The sequence below is a fragment of the Chrysemys picta genome, chromosome 4 (genome assembly GCF_011386835.1).
Source record: "Chrysemys picta bellii isolate R12L10 chromosome 4, ASM1138683v2, whole genome shotgun sequence".
In the NCBI taxonomy this organism is placed as follows: domain Eukaryota; kingdom Metazoa; phylum Chordata; order Testudines; family Emydidae; genus Chrysemys; species Chrysemys picta.
In genome coordinates, this window is record NC_088794.1 from 72,022,787 (window position 1) to 72,036,434 (window position 13,648).

General features: G+C 41.3%; 1 protein-coding gene across 9 annotated transcripts in view; it reads left to right on the forward strand.

The window, feature by feature from the left end:
* TPCN2 (two pore segment channel 2) overlaps positions 1 to 13,145 on the forward strand; it is a 65,265-nt gene extending 52,120 nt beyond the window's left edge. For 8 of the 9 annotated variants that reach the window (XM_065592619.1, XM_065592623.1, XM_065592625.1 and 5 more), the window contains 8 exons: positions 530 to 629; positions 3,495 to 3,566; positions 5,779 to 5,852; positions 6,350 to 6,440; positions 6,546 to 6,628; positions 7,623 to 7,704; positions 9,388 to 9,473; positions 10,164 to 13,145. In XM_065592619.1, the coding sequence (XP_065448691.1) occupies positions 530 to 629; positions 3,495 to 3,566; positions 5,779 to 5,852; positions 6,350 to 6,440; positions 6,546 to 6,628; positions 7,623 to 7,704; positions 9,388 to 9,473; positions 10,164 to 10,242 (667 nt within the window). In that variant the 3' untranslated portion in view covers positions 10,243 to 13,145. The remainder of the gene's footprint in view (positions 1 to 529; positions 630 to 3,494; positions 3,567 to 5,778; positions 5,853 to 6,349; positions 6,441 to 6,545; positions 6,629 to 7,622; positions 7,705 to 9,387; positions 9,474 to 10,163) is intronic. The other variant, XM_065592620.1, reaches the window with a different exon arrangement.
* Positions 13,146 to 13,648: the final 503 nt, after the last annotated feature.

Here is a 13,648-nt window from a genome sequence, read left to right on the forward strand (position 1 = left end):
TAGCTGGGCTCAGCATGGATGCAGCGTACCTAGACAGGTTCAGGTGTCCAAAGGGACTTACATCTAACCTATTCCTTTCACTTCCATCCAGAGAATTCAAACTACACAAAGTCAATCTCCTTTGAGGAGATAGGAGAAGGGCTGTCTGGTAGAAACAAAATCAGTTGACCAGGCATTTCAATACACATTTAAACAGCTAGAGATGCTGGTATGTCATGTCCGCATTTAAAATTGTAGCTTAAGTGATGGCAGCTATCTGTGAATCCCTTCCTTTTCTGTCATTAATGTTTCCTGTGGCCGAGACTCCGGTCAGGTAAATTCTCAGCTCTGTAACTGTCAGCATTAGGTTTATAGAGAGATTATACATGATGAAATAGAACTTCCTTTTTCTAAAAATTATTAACCCACAAATGCTGAGAAAATTTGTGAAGAACAAATAAAAAATTATCATCAGTTGCTTCTCTGCTGATTTTTTTTTTGTCACTAGCTATTTCTCTAATTTGTTCCATTATTCATGTGTCTTTTGTAGGAGACCCGAAATGATGGGGTTGCTGTCTCTGTGGGATATGGTGCGCCTGGTGAATATGCTAATTGTATTCAGATTTCTGCGGATTATCCCTAATATGAAGGTGCGTGTGCCTTGCTTTTTCTCACTTCCTGAATTCTTGACTAGTCCAATGATAAAACTTCCTAGAACCGTCTCAGAATAATAACCCTTTTCATCGCAGATGGGTTTGAATTGCATTGAAGAGGCATCGGAGTTGGGTTTACAACTTGGAAACTCCTCGCTCTCAGTCCCCCTCCAGCATGTGGAGTGATGTGGGGGTGGGCTATATACAATGATCTGCTTGTTTGGATGTGGCCCCGCAGTCACCAGTTGCCCATCGGGGGCCCTGCCTAAGATGGGGCCCTGTGCAAGTGCACTGAGTTGCCCATTGGTTAATCTGGACCTGAGTGTAGCTGTGGCAGCATAGGCTAGCTACTCAAGTAAAGTCCGTGAGAGAGCCTAGGTACGTACTCAGGCAGCTGCCCGAGCTGCAACCAAGTCGCGGTGGCCACGCTGCTATTTTTAGCACACTAGTTGGATGAAAGCTAGCGCACACATGTCTACCCGAGGTGGAAATTCCAGCTGCAGTGTATACGTACCCTATAAGTGACCTTTTGTCTTATGTTTCCCCTCTTGAACACCTGAGTGGGTTCAACTAAAATGAGGAATTTACAATAGTTTCTAGGTGTTACGCTGGCTCCCCCACCTAATTTCGTTAACAAACCCTGTGTTTGAGGGCCTTGTATTGGGATTTTGTCCTTCATGTAAACAGCAACCTAGGATGAGACAACCACTTTTTCACTTGCAGTCTAGGTAAGGATTTGAACCAAGATTCACAAAGGTGAAATGCCCGTGCACTTATCCTTGTAACTGAAATTGCTTCCCGCATCCTCATACCCAATCCTACCCACCTACAACCCACGCCCAATTTCACCTCAGATTCAAAGAGCTGATTCAGTATATGGAAATTTTCCCCTTAAAAGTGCAAATCTTACTTATTTCTGGCTTGCAGTGTATCTGTAGCTGTATCGGTCCCAGGTTATTAGAGAGACAAGGTGGGTGAGGTAATTTCTTTTGTTGAACCAACTTCTGTCAGTGACCGAGACTAGCTTTTGAGCCACACAGTGCTCTTCAGGTCTGGGAAAGGTACTCCGAGCTGAAGAAGAGCTCTGTGTGGCTCAAAAGCTTGTCTCTCTAACAGAAGTTGGGCCCATAAAAGATAATACCTCACCCACCTTGTCTCTCTTATTTCAGATTTGTATCAAGTGATGCCAGTATTAACCATTAATGATAATACAGTGTTGCTCTAAGACTGAGTCCTTCTAATTCTCTTAGCACTCTGGTCAGTTGAAAGCTTTGGTCCTGGACAACAGAGGCTAGTGTATAGCAAGTGACCCTGCTGTAGCAAGGCAAAAACAGCCAACATTTGGAGCTGTACACCTGGAAATAGGGAAGCTGCTTAGAGCAGTGGTGAGCTCATATGAGGGACAGATCAGCCAAGGAACAATCTGGCTCAGCCTTGTTGCGTGTCATATCCATATGGTATGCGCAGCTAGTACCAGACTGTAGGTTGCACCTGGGAAGAAAGCAGGCTTGGGTAGTTCCAAGAGAGACATTACCCTATTCAGAATTGGGTGAGGTCGCTCTGGCTGCCTAGGCTGGGAGATCCCTGGAGCCTTTGCATCCCAGTTCAGTAAAACAAACGTTTAGCTAATGTCAGGGTGAAGTGCAAACTGGAAAGTGAGGAAGTGTGGTCTAATGGTTCAGACATGGGATCAAGAGTCAGGAGTTGTGGACTCCATCCTGGCTCACCTGTGGTCACCATCTGACTCTGGGCAAGTCACTTAAGGTATTTGCCTCAGTTTCCCAGTCTGTAATTATGACAGAAACGACAATTTCCTGCAGTATCCTTGACTATTAAATTTATGTATTTTTCTGGGCTGGGATTGTATATAACTCTTTGGGCGGGGGGAGAGGTAACCTATGTAACTACTTGGGAGTACAAAAGACTATTGAAAATGTGCCAGACAAGTGTGGACTTTTGGGACAATAAGTGTTAAGTGGATTTTCTGGGGATTCGCTAGGGTGAGGTTAATGCAAATTCCCCAACTCTGGGCATGCAAAACCCCAGCCTTTTGAAGTTTTGCCCCGAATGGGTGTTTGTCTGCTGATTTACCTGTTATTGAAGGCCAAGGTCAAATGTCCAAGCCAGTTAAAGAAACGGCTGTTCTGCCCAGTCCGAGGGGATGGGGAGTGGGGGACCCAGTTGTGGCTGCCCTTGGCTGGAGCTGGGGTGACCTATGGTAAGCTTTTCAGCATTTGTGTAGGTTCTTTTGTTGATTCAATATGTTTTCTCTGTAGTCTGTTTACCTTAAGAATAGATGTGTTTACTTAGATGGAGCTGTGTGGTAACATAACTGGCAGTACACTTCAGAGAAAAAGCAAAGTGCAGATATTGGCCTGTTAAGGCAATCTGGTTTGCTGGGGATATCACAGTGTAACCCAAGAAGCTGTGAAACCCCCATCAGGAGGGAGAAAGACAAGGGTCTTAGCTGAAGACAGGTGTTGGCTGGGAGCCTGAAAGTTTTAAATGGATGCCCTGAAAGGACCACAGAGAGGGAATACATGTGCAGTTACTGCGAAACTGTGACAGTACTATTGTAATAGCATCCACCTCAGAAGAGTATACGGCTTTATTCATTAGCTGTACTCAGTATGTGGAGATCCGTGGATGAAAATCACTGCTATTATTTATATTATCATAGCAGCTAGGAGTCCCAGGCATGAGTCAGGACCTCACTGTGCTAGATGCTGTATTAGACATGCAAAGTATTTAGCTGCACTTCATTTTCCCAGCCTGCCATCATTTTGTATCATTTTAGTTACAATAGATTAGTGGGGCTTAAAAATGTATAATAAAATATAAGAATTCTGTGTTTTGTTTTAGTTCATGGCTTTGGTTGCCAGTACATTGCTGGATCTGGTGAAAAACTTAAGAGCCTTTGCAGGGCTGCTGGTGGTGAGTTATAATTCGAGATTGTCAGTCTGTCTATAATATGCTGCAATATAGAGTATGCTTTCAACAAAGTAAACCAGGGAGAGGTACATACATTGTCCCCAGTAACAATAGCAGAAGCTACATGACTGAGTGCCATCAAACAGCACATCAGATATTTGCTTCCAAGTGTTCATCTTGCCCTCTCGCAGTGCAACCCTTCCTAAGGGGTCAACAAACTGGTTGATTATTAAATGTGGAACTGGTAGCAACTTTCCATCGAAGACCCTCCGTTCAGTTACTTATAACTTTACAAAACTTTAAGCATTCAGGCTGAAATTTCTGGTTTCTGCCTCAGGTCTTTTTTTTTAAGTTTCAGCTGAAACAGTTCAGCCATGTCCAAGAAGAAGATTAAGGAAATATACGTTGCCCACATTAAAAACCACCCCAAACAACTAGAGCCTTGCACAGATACAGAATTTATATCTGCGGATATAAAGTGGATATCCGCGGAGCTGCAGAGCTCTACCAGGAACTGCAGCGGTGAAAGCAGCAGCATGTCGGGCTTCGGCTCACAGGAGCCAGCGTCCAGGCCGGGCAGCTTCTCCAGTGTGGCTGTAGCGTCCCCAGCCCTGCCCATGGGGGCAGGCACCGGGTTCACCAGCAGCTGTCCCTGGTTGTGCTATTGTGTGCAAGCGGCTTGCATGCTCCCGGACAGGAGACGCACGCAGTCTCTGCCCCAAGGAGCTTACAGTCTGAGACGGATCTTGCGATAGGCTGAGCACCCTCAACTATCATTAATTTCAAATATTTTTGTTGAAGTTGGAGTTGAGGATGCTCAGTTGATTTTCTTGCATGATGGGGCCTTATTACATTTGTTGTTGATTTGAGACTTATTTTTTCCAACGTTAGTCTGCAACGTATACTGTTAGTATCATGTTCATTATTTATTGGCCAGTTTCTCTTTTGACTGTTTATTGTGTATATTAGCTGGTGTTACAGGGAATAAAACTGGTTTATCATTGCTAAGCCAGATGCCCCACCTACTGGCAGACTATGGAGGTGTAGCATCAACTGGATCCAACATGTTTAAAATCCTGTTGTATGTAGCTCAGAGCATAATACTCTTTTCCTTCTTTGGACTTTTTTAATAACAATATAGAAACATGAGAACTGAAGTCATCCTAGTATTTTCACTAGAAAGCTCATGTTGTCTCAAGCCAGCCTAGTAGCAAGTGATGCTTTCTTCAGTAAGAGTTGTGAAGCATTGACAACTCTCTGAAGGTTATTTCTAAGGCAACTCCTGACATAAGGTAAAATTTTCAAAAGTACCTGAGTAATTTAAAAACATAAGTCCCATTTTCAAAAGGCACTTAGTGATCATTGATAATCAATGGGAGTTGGTCCTTTTTCAAAATGGGAATTATCAGGGCCGGCTCCAGGCACCAGCTTAACAAGCAGGTGCTTGGGGCGGCCAAGGGAGAGGGGCGGCACCTGTGGCAATTCTGGGGCGGCAGGTGCCTCACTCCCTGTAGGAGCGAAGCACCTGCCGCTGAACTGCTGCCGCCGATCGTGGCTTTTTTTTTTTTTCCCCCAATTGCCGCCACCGATCACGATTGCGGTTTTTTTTTTGCTTGGGGCAACAGAAATGCTAGAGCCGGCCCTGGGAATTATGCTCTGAAGTCACTGAAGTACTTTTGAAAATTTAACTTTAGCACGATTACAGCTGTGCTTTTACAAAGGTTTCTGATTAAATATAAATAGCTGATTTAAATTTGGCCACAGCTTAGGTTTGGTAGAAGCTTGCTTTTAGGAAACCTAAGTCCAACAGCAATCTTCCCATAACTTTTTAAAAATCCCAATAGAAATTGTTTTTAACAGCCACTCCTCTGCAGTGTTTTCAGTTCAGCCATCACAGCACTGAGAACCAAAAGGTGAAACTTATCATAAAGAAAAGTGACTTCATCAGTTTTTTTAACAATTCCCCACTGAATGGACTATAGAAAGAAAGCATACAGCATAGAGTGAAAAATAAGTGGGCTTTAAAAAGTTCTTTCACTTTTAATAACCCTTGGCATTGTTTTAAACAAATTCCCTTACCTCTGTTACTCCATGAGTTTTAAGTTGATTGTGTTCCTTTTTAACATTGAATGGTCTTTGAGGAGCTTACCTTACAACACTCTAATTTAGTTTTTGAGTATTTTAGTGACTAATGCTAATGTGTATTCCTTTCCAGGTGGTTTTCTATGCGTTTGCTATAACTGGCATAGTGCTATTTAAAGGTGCTGTTGTTCCTATGGGAAATACTAGGTAAGGCTTTATTCTAAATGTCCAGTATTTGGAAAGATACTCTTGGTTTTTGAATCCCCACTTTATACCTCTGTTCTTATCTCCCTGGACTCTTTGATAAGTACCTCCATCCACAGTCTCCTCTTCTGAACACTCCTCACTATTATAGTATACTTTTTAATTTGTGGTGGGCCAAGAATCTTGGACTCGCTTACTCTGAGCCCCTTGGTTTTCCCTCCTTATCTTTCTCTTCCTTTCTCTCCAGTCTGTCACTAATCTCTTAAATCTTGCAGGTTTTCCTCCCCTGCTCACTATTCTATCCTTCCAACTTCCCTTCACTGTTTGAGTCTCCAGGAATGCTCATCCCCATCTTGGAAATTTCAGACCTCTTTTCTGCTTTCTCTCTAACTAGTGCTCCCTTTCTGTCTGTGTGAAGGTACTCAACTCAATGGAAGCATTCTACCTATAGAACAGTGTATAGCATATTATAATAACATTACACTCTAATTTCATTGTAGTGTTGTCAATACAACATCTGGTAACACCACCTTGCAGTGTGGCACCTACGAGCAGTTGGAGTATTGGCCAAACAACTTTGATGACTTTGCTGTGAGTCTGGTTGCTAGTGGATTATGTTCTGTGTTTTCTGAAGGTGTCTAAGTAGTGACAGTTAGTGCAATAACCACTCAACCTCTGTTTCATCTTGTTCCTTAGGCTGCGGTAGTAACTCTCTGGGATGTCATGGTGGTGAACAATTGGCAAGTTTTCCTGGATGCATTTTCAAGATATTCAAGTCCGTAAGTAATAAAACTGGTACCTAAGAAGGCCCTCCATTGGGGTATAATCCTGTGTTCTATTCAACATAGTTCTTCAAAGTAAATGGGCAGAAACTATAGACAGACCTCACATTATGATCGGGGAACAGGAATTGTGTATGAAACTGCCTGCCTGCTGCTATGGAACTGCCACTCTTCAAATCCACCTAAGTATCTAGTAACCAAAACTTGCCACTTAATGGACAGCTGTTTATTTGTCTATGTAAATTGGTAGTCTCAGTCCAGCGCCCAGTGGGCATCACATTTAGCAATAATTTGGAATCTTTGGCAGTTGACTTGACCCAGAATTGAATTGACCCTGGAGATTGGACTCCATATGAGTTTGCTTCACCTGCCTGTGCGCCTTCAAGGCCAACCTTGAGATGTGTTGGTAGATCACTATAGGGAAGCTTGTGTTGCCGCTGTATCAGTTCTGTGGATAAACGGAGGTGTTCAGTCTCCTGTGTTGTCAGTCTAGCATCTTTCATTCGCATTAAATAAACATAGGTAAAGTTTAAGAATCTTGATTTTCTTTAAGTTAATTTTTCCTTCCTTTGGTGTCTCAGTTGGTTAAAGCACAATGCACTATACCGTGGCAGTTTTGCCATTGACTTTGGTGGAGCCAAGATTTCACTTCATATTTCTTTTTCAGAATTCCGACTCGGAAATTGATGTGATATGAGTGTGTGTTTGTGAGAGGGGTGGTTGGGGGCGGATTCTGATGGGGGACAGTACATTTATCTCTCAACTGATTGAGATCCAAACTTAACAAATGGTTTCTCCCAGACTACTGTTTTTATTTATGAAAATGTTGAAGCTTTTCACAGGGAAAAATGTAAGTCCATAGCTATGAACTTTCATGGCTTTTTAAGGGATGGAGACAGGGGATAATCATTTTCATTATAAGGTGGAATTGTTAGTCTCATAATATTGTACACATCTTTATTTTTTTGTCTTTAATATCCTCCTTCTCCAGGTGGTCAAAGGTCTATTTTGTAGCCTGGTGGCTAATTTCCTCTGTCATCTGGGTCAATTTGTTCGTAGCCTTACTTCTGGAGGTAAGGGAATGAGTTTTAGCTGTAGATTCTTGAAGGGTGTGAGAATTTGTATGCAGATCTATTGGAAGTAGAGTTTTGCCATTATGTGAAGTTGAACACTCAGTGATGGAATAAATCCAAAGCTTGTCCAAGCTTAAGAGGACATCTAGTGATAAGAGTAATTATGGACATAATAATTAAATTAACTTTAGAGAATATTGTCCATCCAATATCCTCTAATGGGAATGAAAAGAGAACAGTTATTATTAGCATGAACTGTCCCAACTATTCTTGTGATGTCTGGTCACGCCTTAGCACACGAGAACTATTAAGCTGGAGGGTGTATTTTCTGGATGAGGTCATACAAACCAAGGTCCTGCTTGCTTTGTGTAGATGTTAAAGACTCCAGAGCACTCATTGCAAGAGTAAGTATTTTTCCTAGGGTCTTTTGGACTGCATTTTTCCTGCTCCCTTGTTGTGTGTTATACTATTTGCTGGTTGGCCATCACGATCTGCCCCAGAGCTGGTTTGCATTTTATTGGTGCTGAATGATTATAGTTTGTAAACAGCTTTGAAAGGTATAAATGTAAGGTGTTCTTATTTGCTATAAATACCACAGACTTGCCTGTGCGCTGTACTTACCTGTGTATCTCCAGTACTAGTCACCTAGGCTGCAGGTTTGTGGTGGCCATGCCCATTGCAGAGAGACCTGGCTCTATAGGATTCCAGAAAAAGCCATTCCACGTTTGCAGAGGCGGAGCCATGACTTTCCACTCCTGCAAAGGCACTGAGGCCAAGTCCAGAGAGGCTGGCCTGATTTAAAGAGGTTGCTTTCTAGAGCATGGTGATGATGAAGCAGGTTTTAAAGATGGTGCTGAAATTAGTATATAAAAATATTGTCATGACAAGCCTGCAGCTTTACCAGTCACTTGCCTCAGCATCCTTTCTGGAAGTCTAAATAGCTACAAAATAGACTCTGGACTGCCAACATCAAGTCCAAGCCTTATCTGTGAGCATATTAGAAGATATTCTACCCTTGGGAACAGCCCTGCAGAGAGATCCATTGACTTTTTCGGCAGATATGGGGCATAGACCTGGTGTAGTGGCTTGTATGTGGCACTGTGTGGCAGGAAACTTGTCCATCTGCCTCTTGTCATTGTGTAAATCAAAGCAAGCAAAGAGACAAGCCAGAAAATGTATTCCTTCTTTGATAAAGCTGTGACATTTTAACTTGAAGTATGTCAAAGAAATTGCTCTTCATCCAGGGGGAACTTAAGCAGGTGAATGCTAGCAGGGACATTTTAAAAATGTGACATTTAAATCAGGGAATGCAGTTTGTACACGGTATAGGACCCAGGAGGCCTTCAGTCCCTTTCCTCTATTTTTACCTCCACCATCTCACTGTGTGACCATGAGCAAGGTACTCATCCCTGTCTGAGGCACAGAAACGTAAACAGTGATTTACCTCAAAGTGGTGTGTTGAAGTGTTAAGTTAATTCAGTGAAGTGCAAAAGTAATATTTTTATTATTTGGTATTTTGGTTCATTATTATGCACCTCATATACATGTATAACTGGCTCTAAGAACATTTCTGTTCTGGGCTTTAGGGGGATTTATATAAACTAAACCATGGGGAAAATATAAAACCTTATGTCTAAAGATGCTAACACTAGCCTTTTATTTTCTTTCACCTTCCAATTCCAGAACTTTATTCACAAGTGGGACCGTCACTCCCATCGGCAGTCTCTCTCAGAAATTGAATACCAGACAACAGTGGAATTAATGTTCAGGTGAGTCACATTAGGACTAGGTGGATAACAGCCTATTTTTAAGGATGCTAATCTCCTTTTCAAAGACAGTGTTCCAGGTGGGAACAGGGTTTGCTTCAAGCCTGGTGAGTAAGAGTACAAATCTTTTAGCTATTAGCCTGGAGCAGTCCTGAAAGTGCTTTACCTATGCCTGCCCTGCCCTGGCTTAATACCTAACCTTTAGGAACATTCCACTCAGATGATGCTGGGAAAAGAGGTGCTAATAATGAAGGACTGCTCTGGGTGGGAAGGGTAAAACAGTCCACATTCTTGGCTTTGTGTTAGACTGTGGGTGGAGAGTTGACCGTGTTGCATAAGTAGAACGTGTGGTACAGATTTAATGTGCAATGGCTGCACTGGGAGCATGTTCTCATTTGACAAGTTTTTTCAGGAAAACACATCCATTAACCTCAGTTATGTTGTACTGTGTGCAGGAAATTGCTTCCCTTCTCCTTATGGGAAAACAGCTGCTGGTTTCGATGACACATCTGTAGTGTAGAAGGATGGATCGCTCACAACTGGATGCATCATTAGGAAGCATCAGCCTGTTGTAATTGTAATTATTTGCTTCAGTCTTGAAATAAGGATGTTATATCTCAGTATGTACGTTGCAAAAAAATGTTGAAAAATCTCCTTTGCTGCCCTATGCAACTTACGCTTTTTTCTTTGTAGGGATGTTTTGGAAGAACCTACAGAGGAAGAGCTGATGCAAAAACTGCACCAGCATCCACACCTGCAACTGTGTAGATGACAGATTGGTGGGAGGACCAATTTATTCACGCCTTTTTTGCAATAAGATTGTCAGCTGGAGGACTGATATTGCAGTGAAACGGAATGGATTTTCTGTAAAGTGCTATTAACCTGAAAGCGTACAGAAAAGCATGTAACATTGTAGTTGGCATTTTGATTTGACTCTTGAACACCACCTACAATGCAGAGCACTCTGCAGGGAGAACTTTTTTTTTATTTTATTTTTAATCGGCTCCTTTTTAAAAGAAATATTTAAATTCTTCTAATTTGACTTGATTTTAGAGTCATTTTATGGGAATATGCAGCTGTTATTTTTATTAAGTGTCAGGACAAGGAGTTGTAGACCATTTTATTTGATTTTTTTTTTTTTAAGAAGGAAGACAGTATTAAAATGACAGTGCACTTTAATGCAAACACTTATAACCACTATGCCTGCTGCTTTTTTGCACCATAAATAATGGAACTGCCTATTTTGGCATTCAGTGTGTGCCAAGGACAGTGCCTTGAAATTCTTGAATGAATTAGGCAGTTATGCTCTAGATTCTCAGCCTTTTTGTAATAAGGGAAATTGAAACACTGTTTGTATTGAAATATGATGCCAGCATTCTTTTGTTTACTAAATGTTCATAATTATACAATCCTGTTCAAAAGTTCAGGTTGAAGGTGGAGATAGTCTGTATCAGTTTCCTTTTTTTGGCCAGTGTTAAGGGCTGTGCTCATGTTGTGGTTGCATTATATTGATAACATTATCAAGATCAGTATAATTTTGGATGGAACAATCATGCCCTTGGTTTACAATCTGGAATAATTAAGCTCTACTTTGGAGAAAATATCCTCATGTTGCTTTGAAAATGAGCTCTTCCTTTTTGCATTCTGACAATTCTTGTTTTCCCTGCGTTCATACTGAGCCAGAGTTTGTTTACCTTTGCAATAATTTTAGTGGAAACCCTGTGTAAAATAGAGTCATGTATCCATCTTGGGTGGATGGGGAGCAGGCAATCATGTTCAGGCTTCCCCTTATAAACTATACCTGTATATAATAAATTGATTTTTAATTCAGGGGAGTGGATTTAGGACAATATGTGGCACCAAAATCATTGGGGGTCATCTTACTTTTTTTTTTAGCTGGATAGGACCAATCCTGCAAGGTGCTGGGCTCCCTCAGTTCTCACTAGTCCACGGAAGCTTGTGAGTGCTTAGTATCATGCAAGATCATATCCTTTGTGCTCTTTCCATTTGTTGTGGTCACATACAATGCCACTAGCTTTGGTCACCCATGTAGCCTTTGGTGACCCATCTAGCTGTTGGGTAAATAACTTTTTGATAATACATACAGACATCCTAAAATATGTCGTAAGTGGTAACTATATGTCCCATTTATACCCTAGTATCACTCCTAACAAGGCATTTCACCTTGACTCTTCAGGTCAGGTAACCATTAAATTACCTAATGTATTTGTGATTGATCCTATATATAATGTTTGTTAACAGTTCTCAAGTCCCTTACTTGAGATATTTACAACTAGAATAGACAAATCAACTTCAAATACATGGTTGGGACCAGTCCTGCAGTGACAAGGGCATGGATCAGATGACTAGATACAGTAAGTCGCTTCTGTTTCTAATTTCTCTGATCCATTTAGTCACCAAAGGATTTTAAGTAGCTCTGCAGTTGTCATCCCCGTTTCTTTTCCTTTCCCAGCCATTCCCTTTCCCAAATTAGTCGTCTTTCTTTCCTATTTTCTCTCTAATGCTGGCAGCTGAAGCAAATTTTGGCTGTGGTTCTGGGGCATTTGATCTCAATAGCACATTTCTGCACCATCCATTTTCCAGCAGTGTCTAGAACATGCTTTGGGAACATAGGGTTTCCTCACCCACTGTGTAGTTGTACTTATGAAACAAATATGAGTTGAACTTTAAGTCACTCAGGAAATCATTATTTGCCTGTGTGGTCACCTGTTAAGCCATCCTCCTATGCAGTCACCCCTGCGTTTTCTACTAGACCACTTCTTAATTCACTTACTCTGCACTCTGCGGCATCAGAAGCTTTCTTTTATTTTCACGCAGTCTCAACCTACTGTCTGTCCCCATTTCTATCCTTTCTTTCTTTCTATTTCCAGCTCCATCCTACCATGGGATGTCCTCTTTGTGGTGTACTAGCTGTTTTCCCCAGTTCTGGTTAAATGTTTATTGTATCATAGATGTCAGAGATCGGGGAAAAAAGGCCTTTTAGGTCATCTAGTCCATCGCCTTGGAATCAACACAGGATTGTTCCCTATTTTCTATCTTTTTCCCCCAATACAGTTCCACAGCAAGACACTCGCACAGTTGAATAGGTTCCACTATCTGATGCATCTCATCAGTAGGAAGTTAGCCTAATTTTTTCTTAGTTTAATGTAAGCCAATTATTCCTGGTTATTACTCTTTAACCACATCAAACGGTTCCTTGCTTTCCTTGTTGTTTCTATCCTCTATATACTTGGTGAATTAGGTACGTCCACCCTGACAAGTGGGGCTGTCAGTTTCTGTATGCCTGGGATGCTCACGTTTCTATTTTGGCTTTTCTTCTTTTATTTGGCCATTATGTTCCATTGTTTACCAAAGTAGCATAACTTGGTGCGATATTCATATAATCTTCATAAATCATGTCTCCTGTATGCAATCCTTGCACGTGGACAGATGTGCAGAGAATAATCTATTTTAGTGCTTGTTTGTTTGTTGTTTATATATTGGACTGGGAATGTAATGCAGAACTACATACAGGAAATAGCATGTCTAATATAAATTGTACTGTAAGAGGTAAATGACTGTGTGATATAACTCATGCTTTAAATGCACAAAGACACAAACAGGAGTATATGTAACTATGAATAGGAGTAAAACAGAAGGCTTACTTGATAAAAATGTCCTTTTTATTCCTTTCTTCCATTTACGTGTTCTAAATGTTGAAGGACATCATATGTAGTTTGATCATCTGAAGTGCCGTGCTCTTCCCATGACATGTGGAGCACCTTCCACTCCCATTGATTTCAGTAAGAGTTGCGTGCTCGGCACTTCTTTGGCTCAAACCTACATAGAATTACCATGTATGCTGTGTTGCATAATCTGGACATAGGTGGTTACTTGGCTTGTTGAGGGTGGGTAGATGAGAGACAGACAGACACACACCTGGAAGAAATGACCATTTGAAAGCTTTGGAAAAATGTATTCAAACCATAGTTTGGATTCTCATATGTAGATAGAAAACCAAATTTGTTGCTGTATCTTCACAGGATCTTTTTTCTTCTGGTTTGCTTTCTAGTAAGTACAAAGCAGTGGAAATGGCAAAAAAAAAAAAAAAATCATCAACTCCATTTTAACAAATCCATGACCCAGGGAGAACTTTTCAGTGTGATTACTTTGCTTAC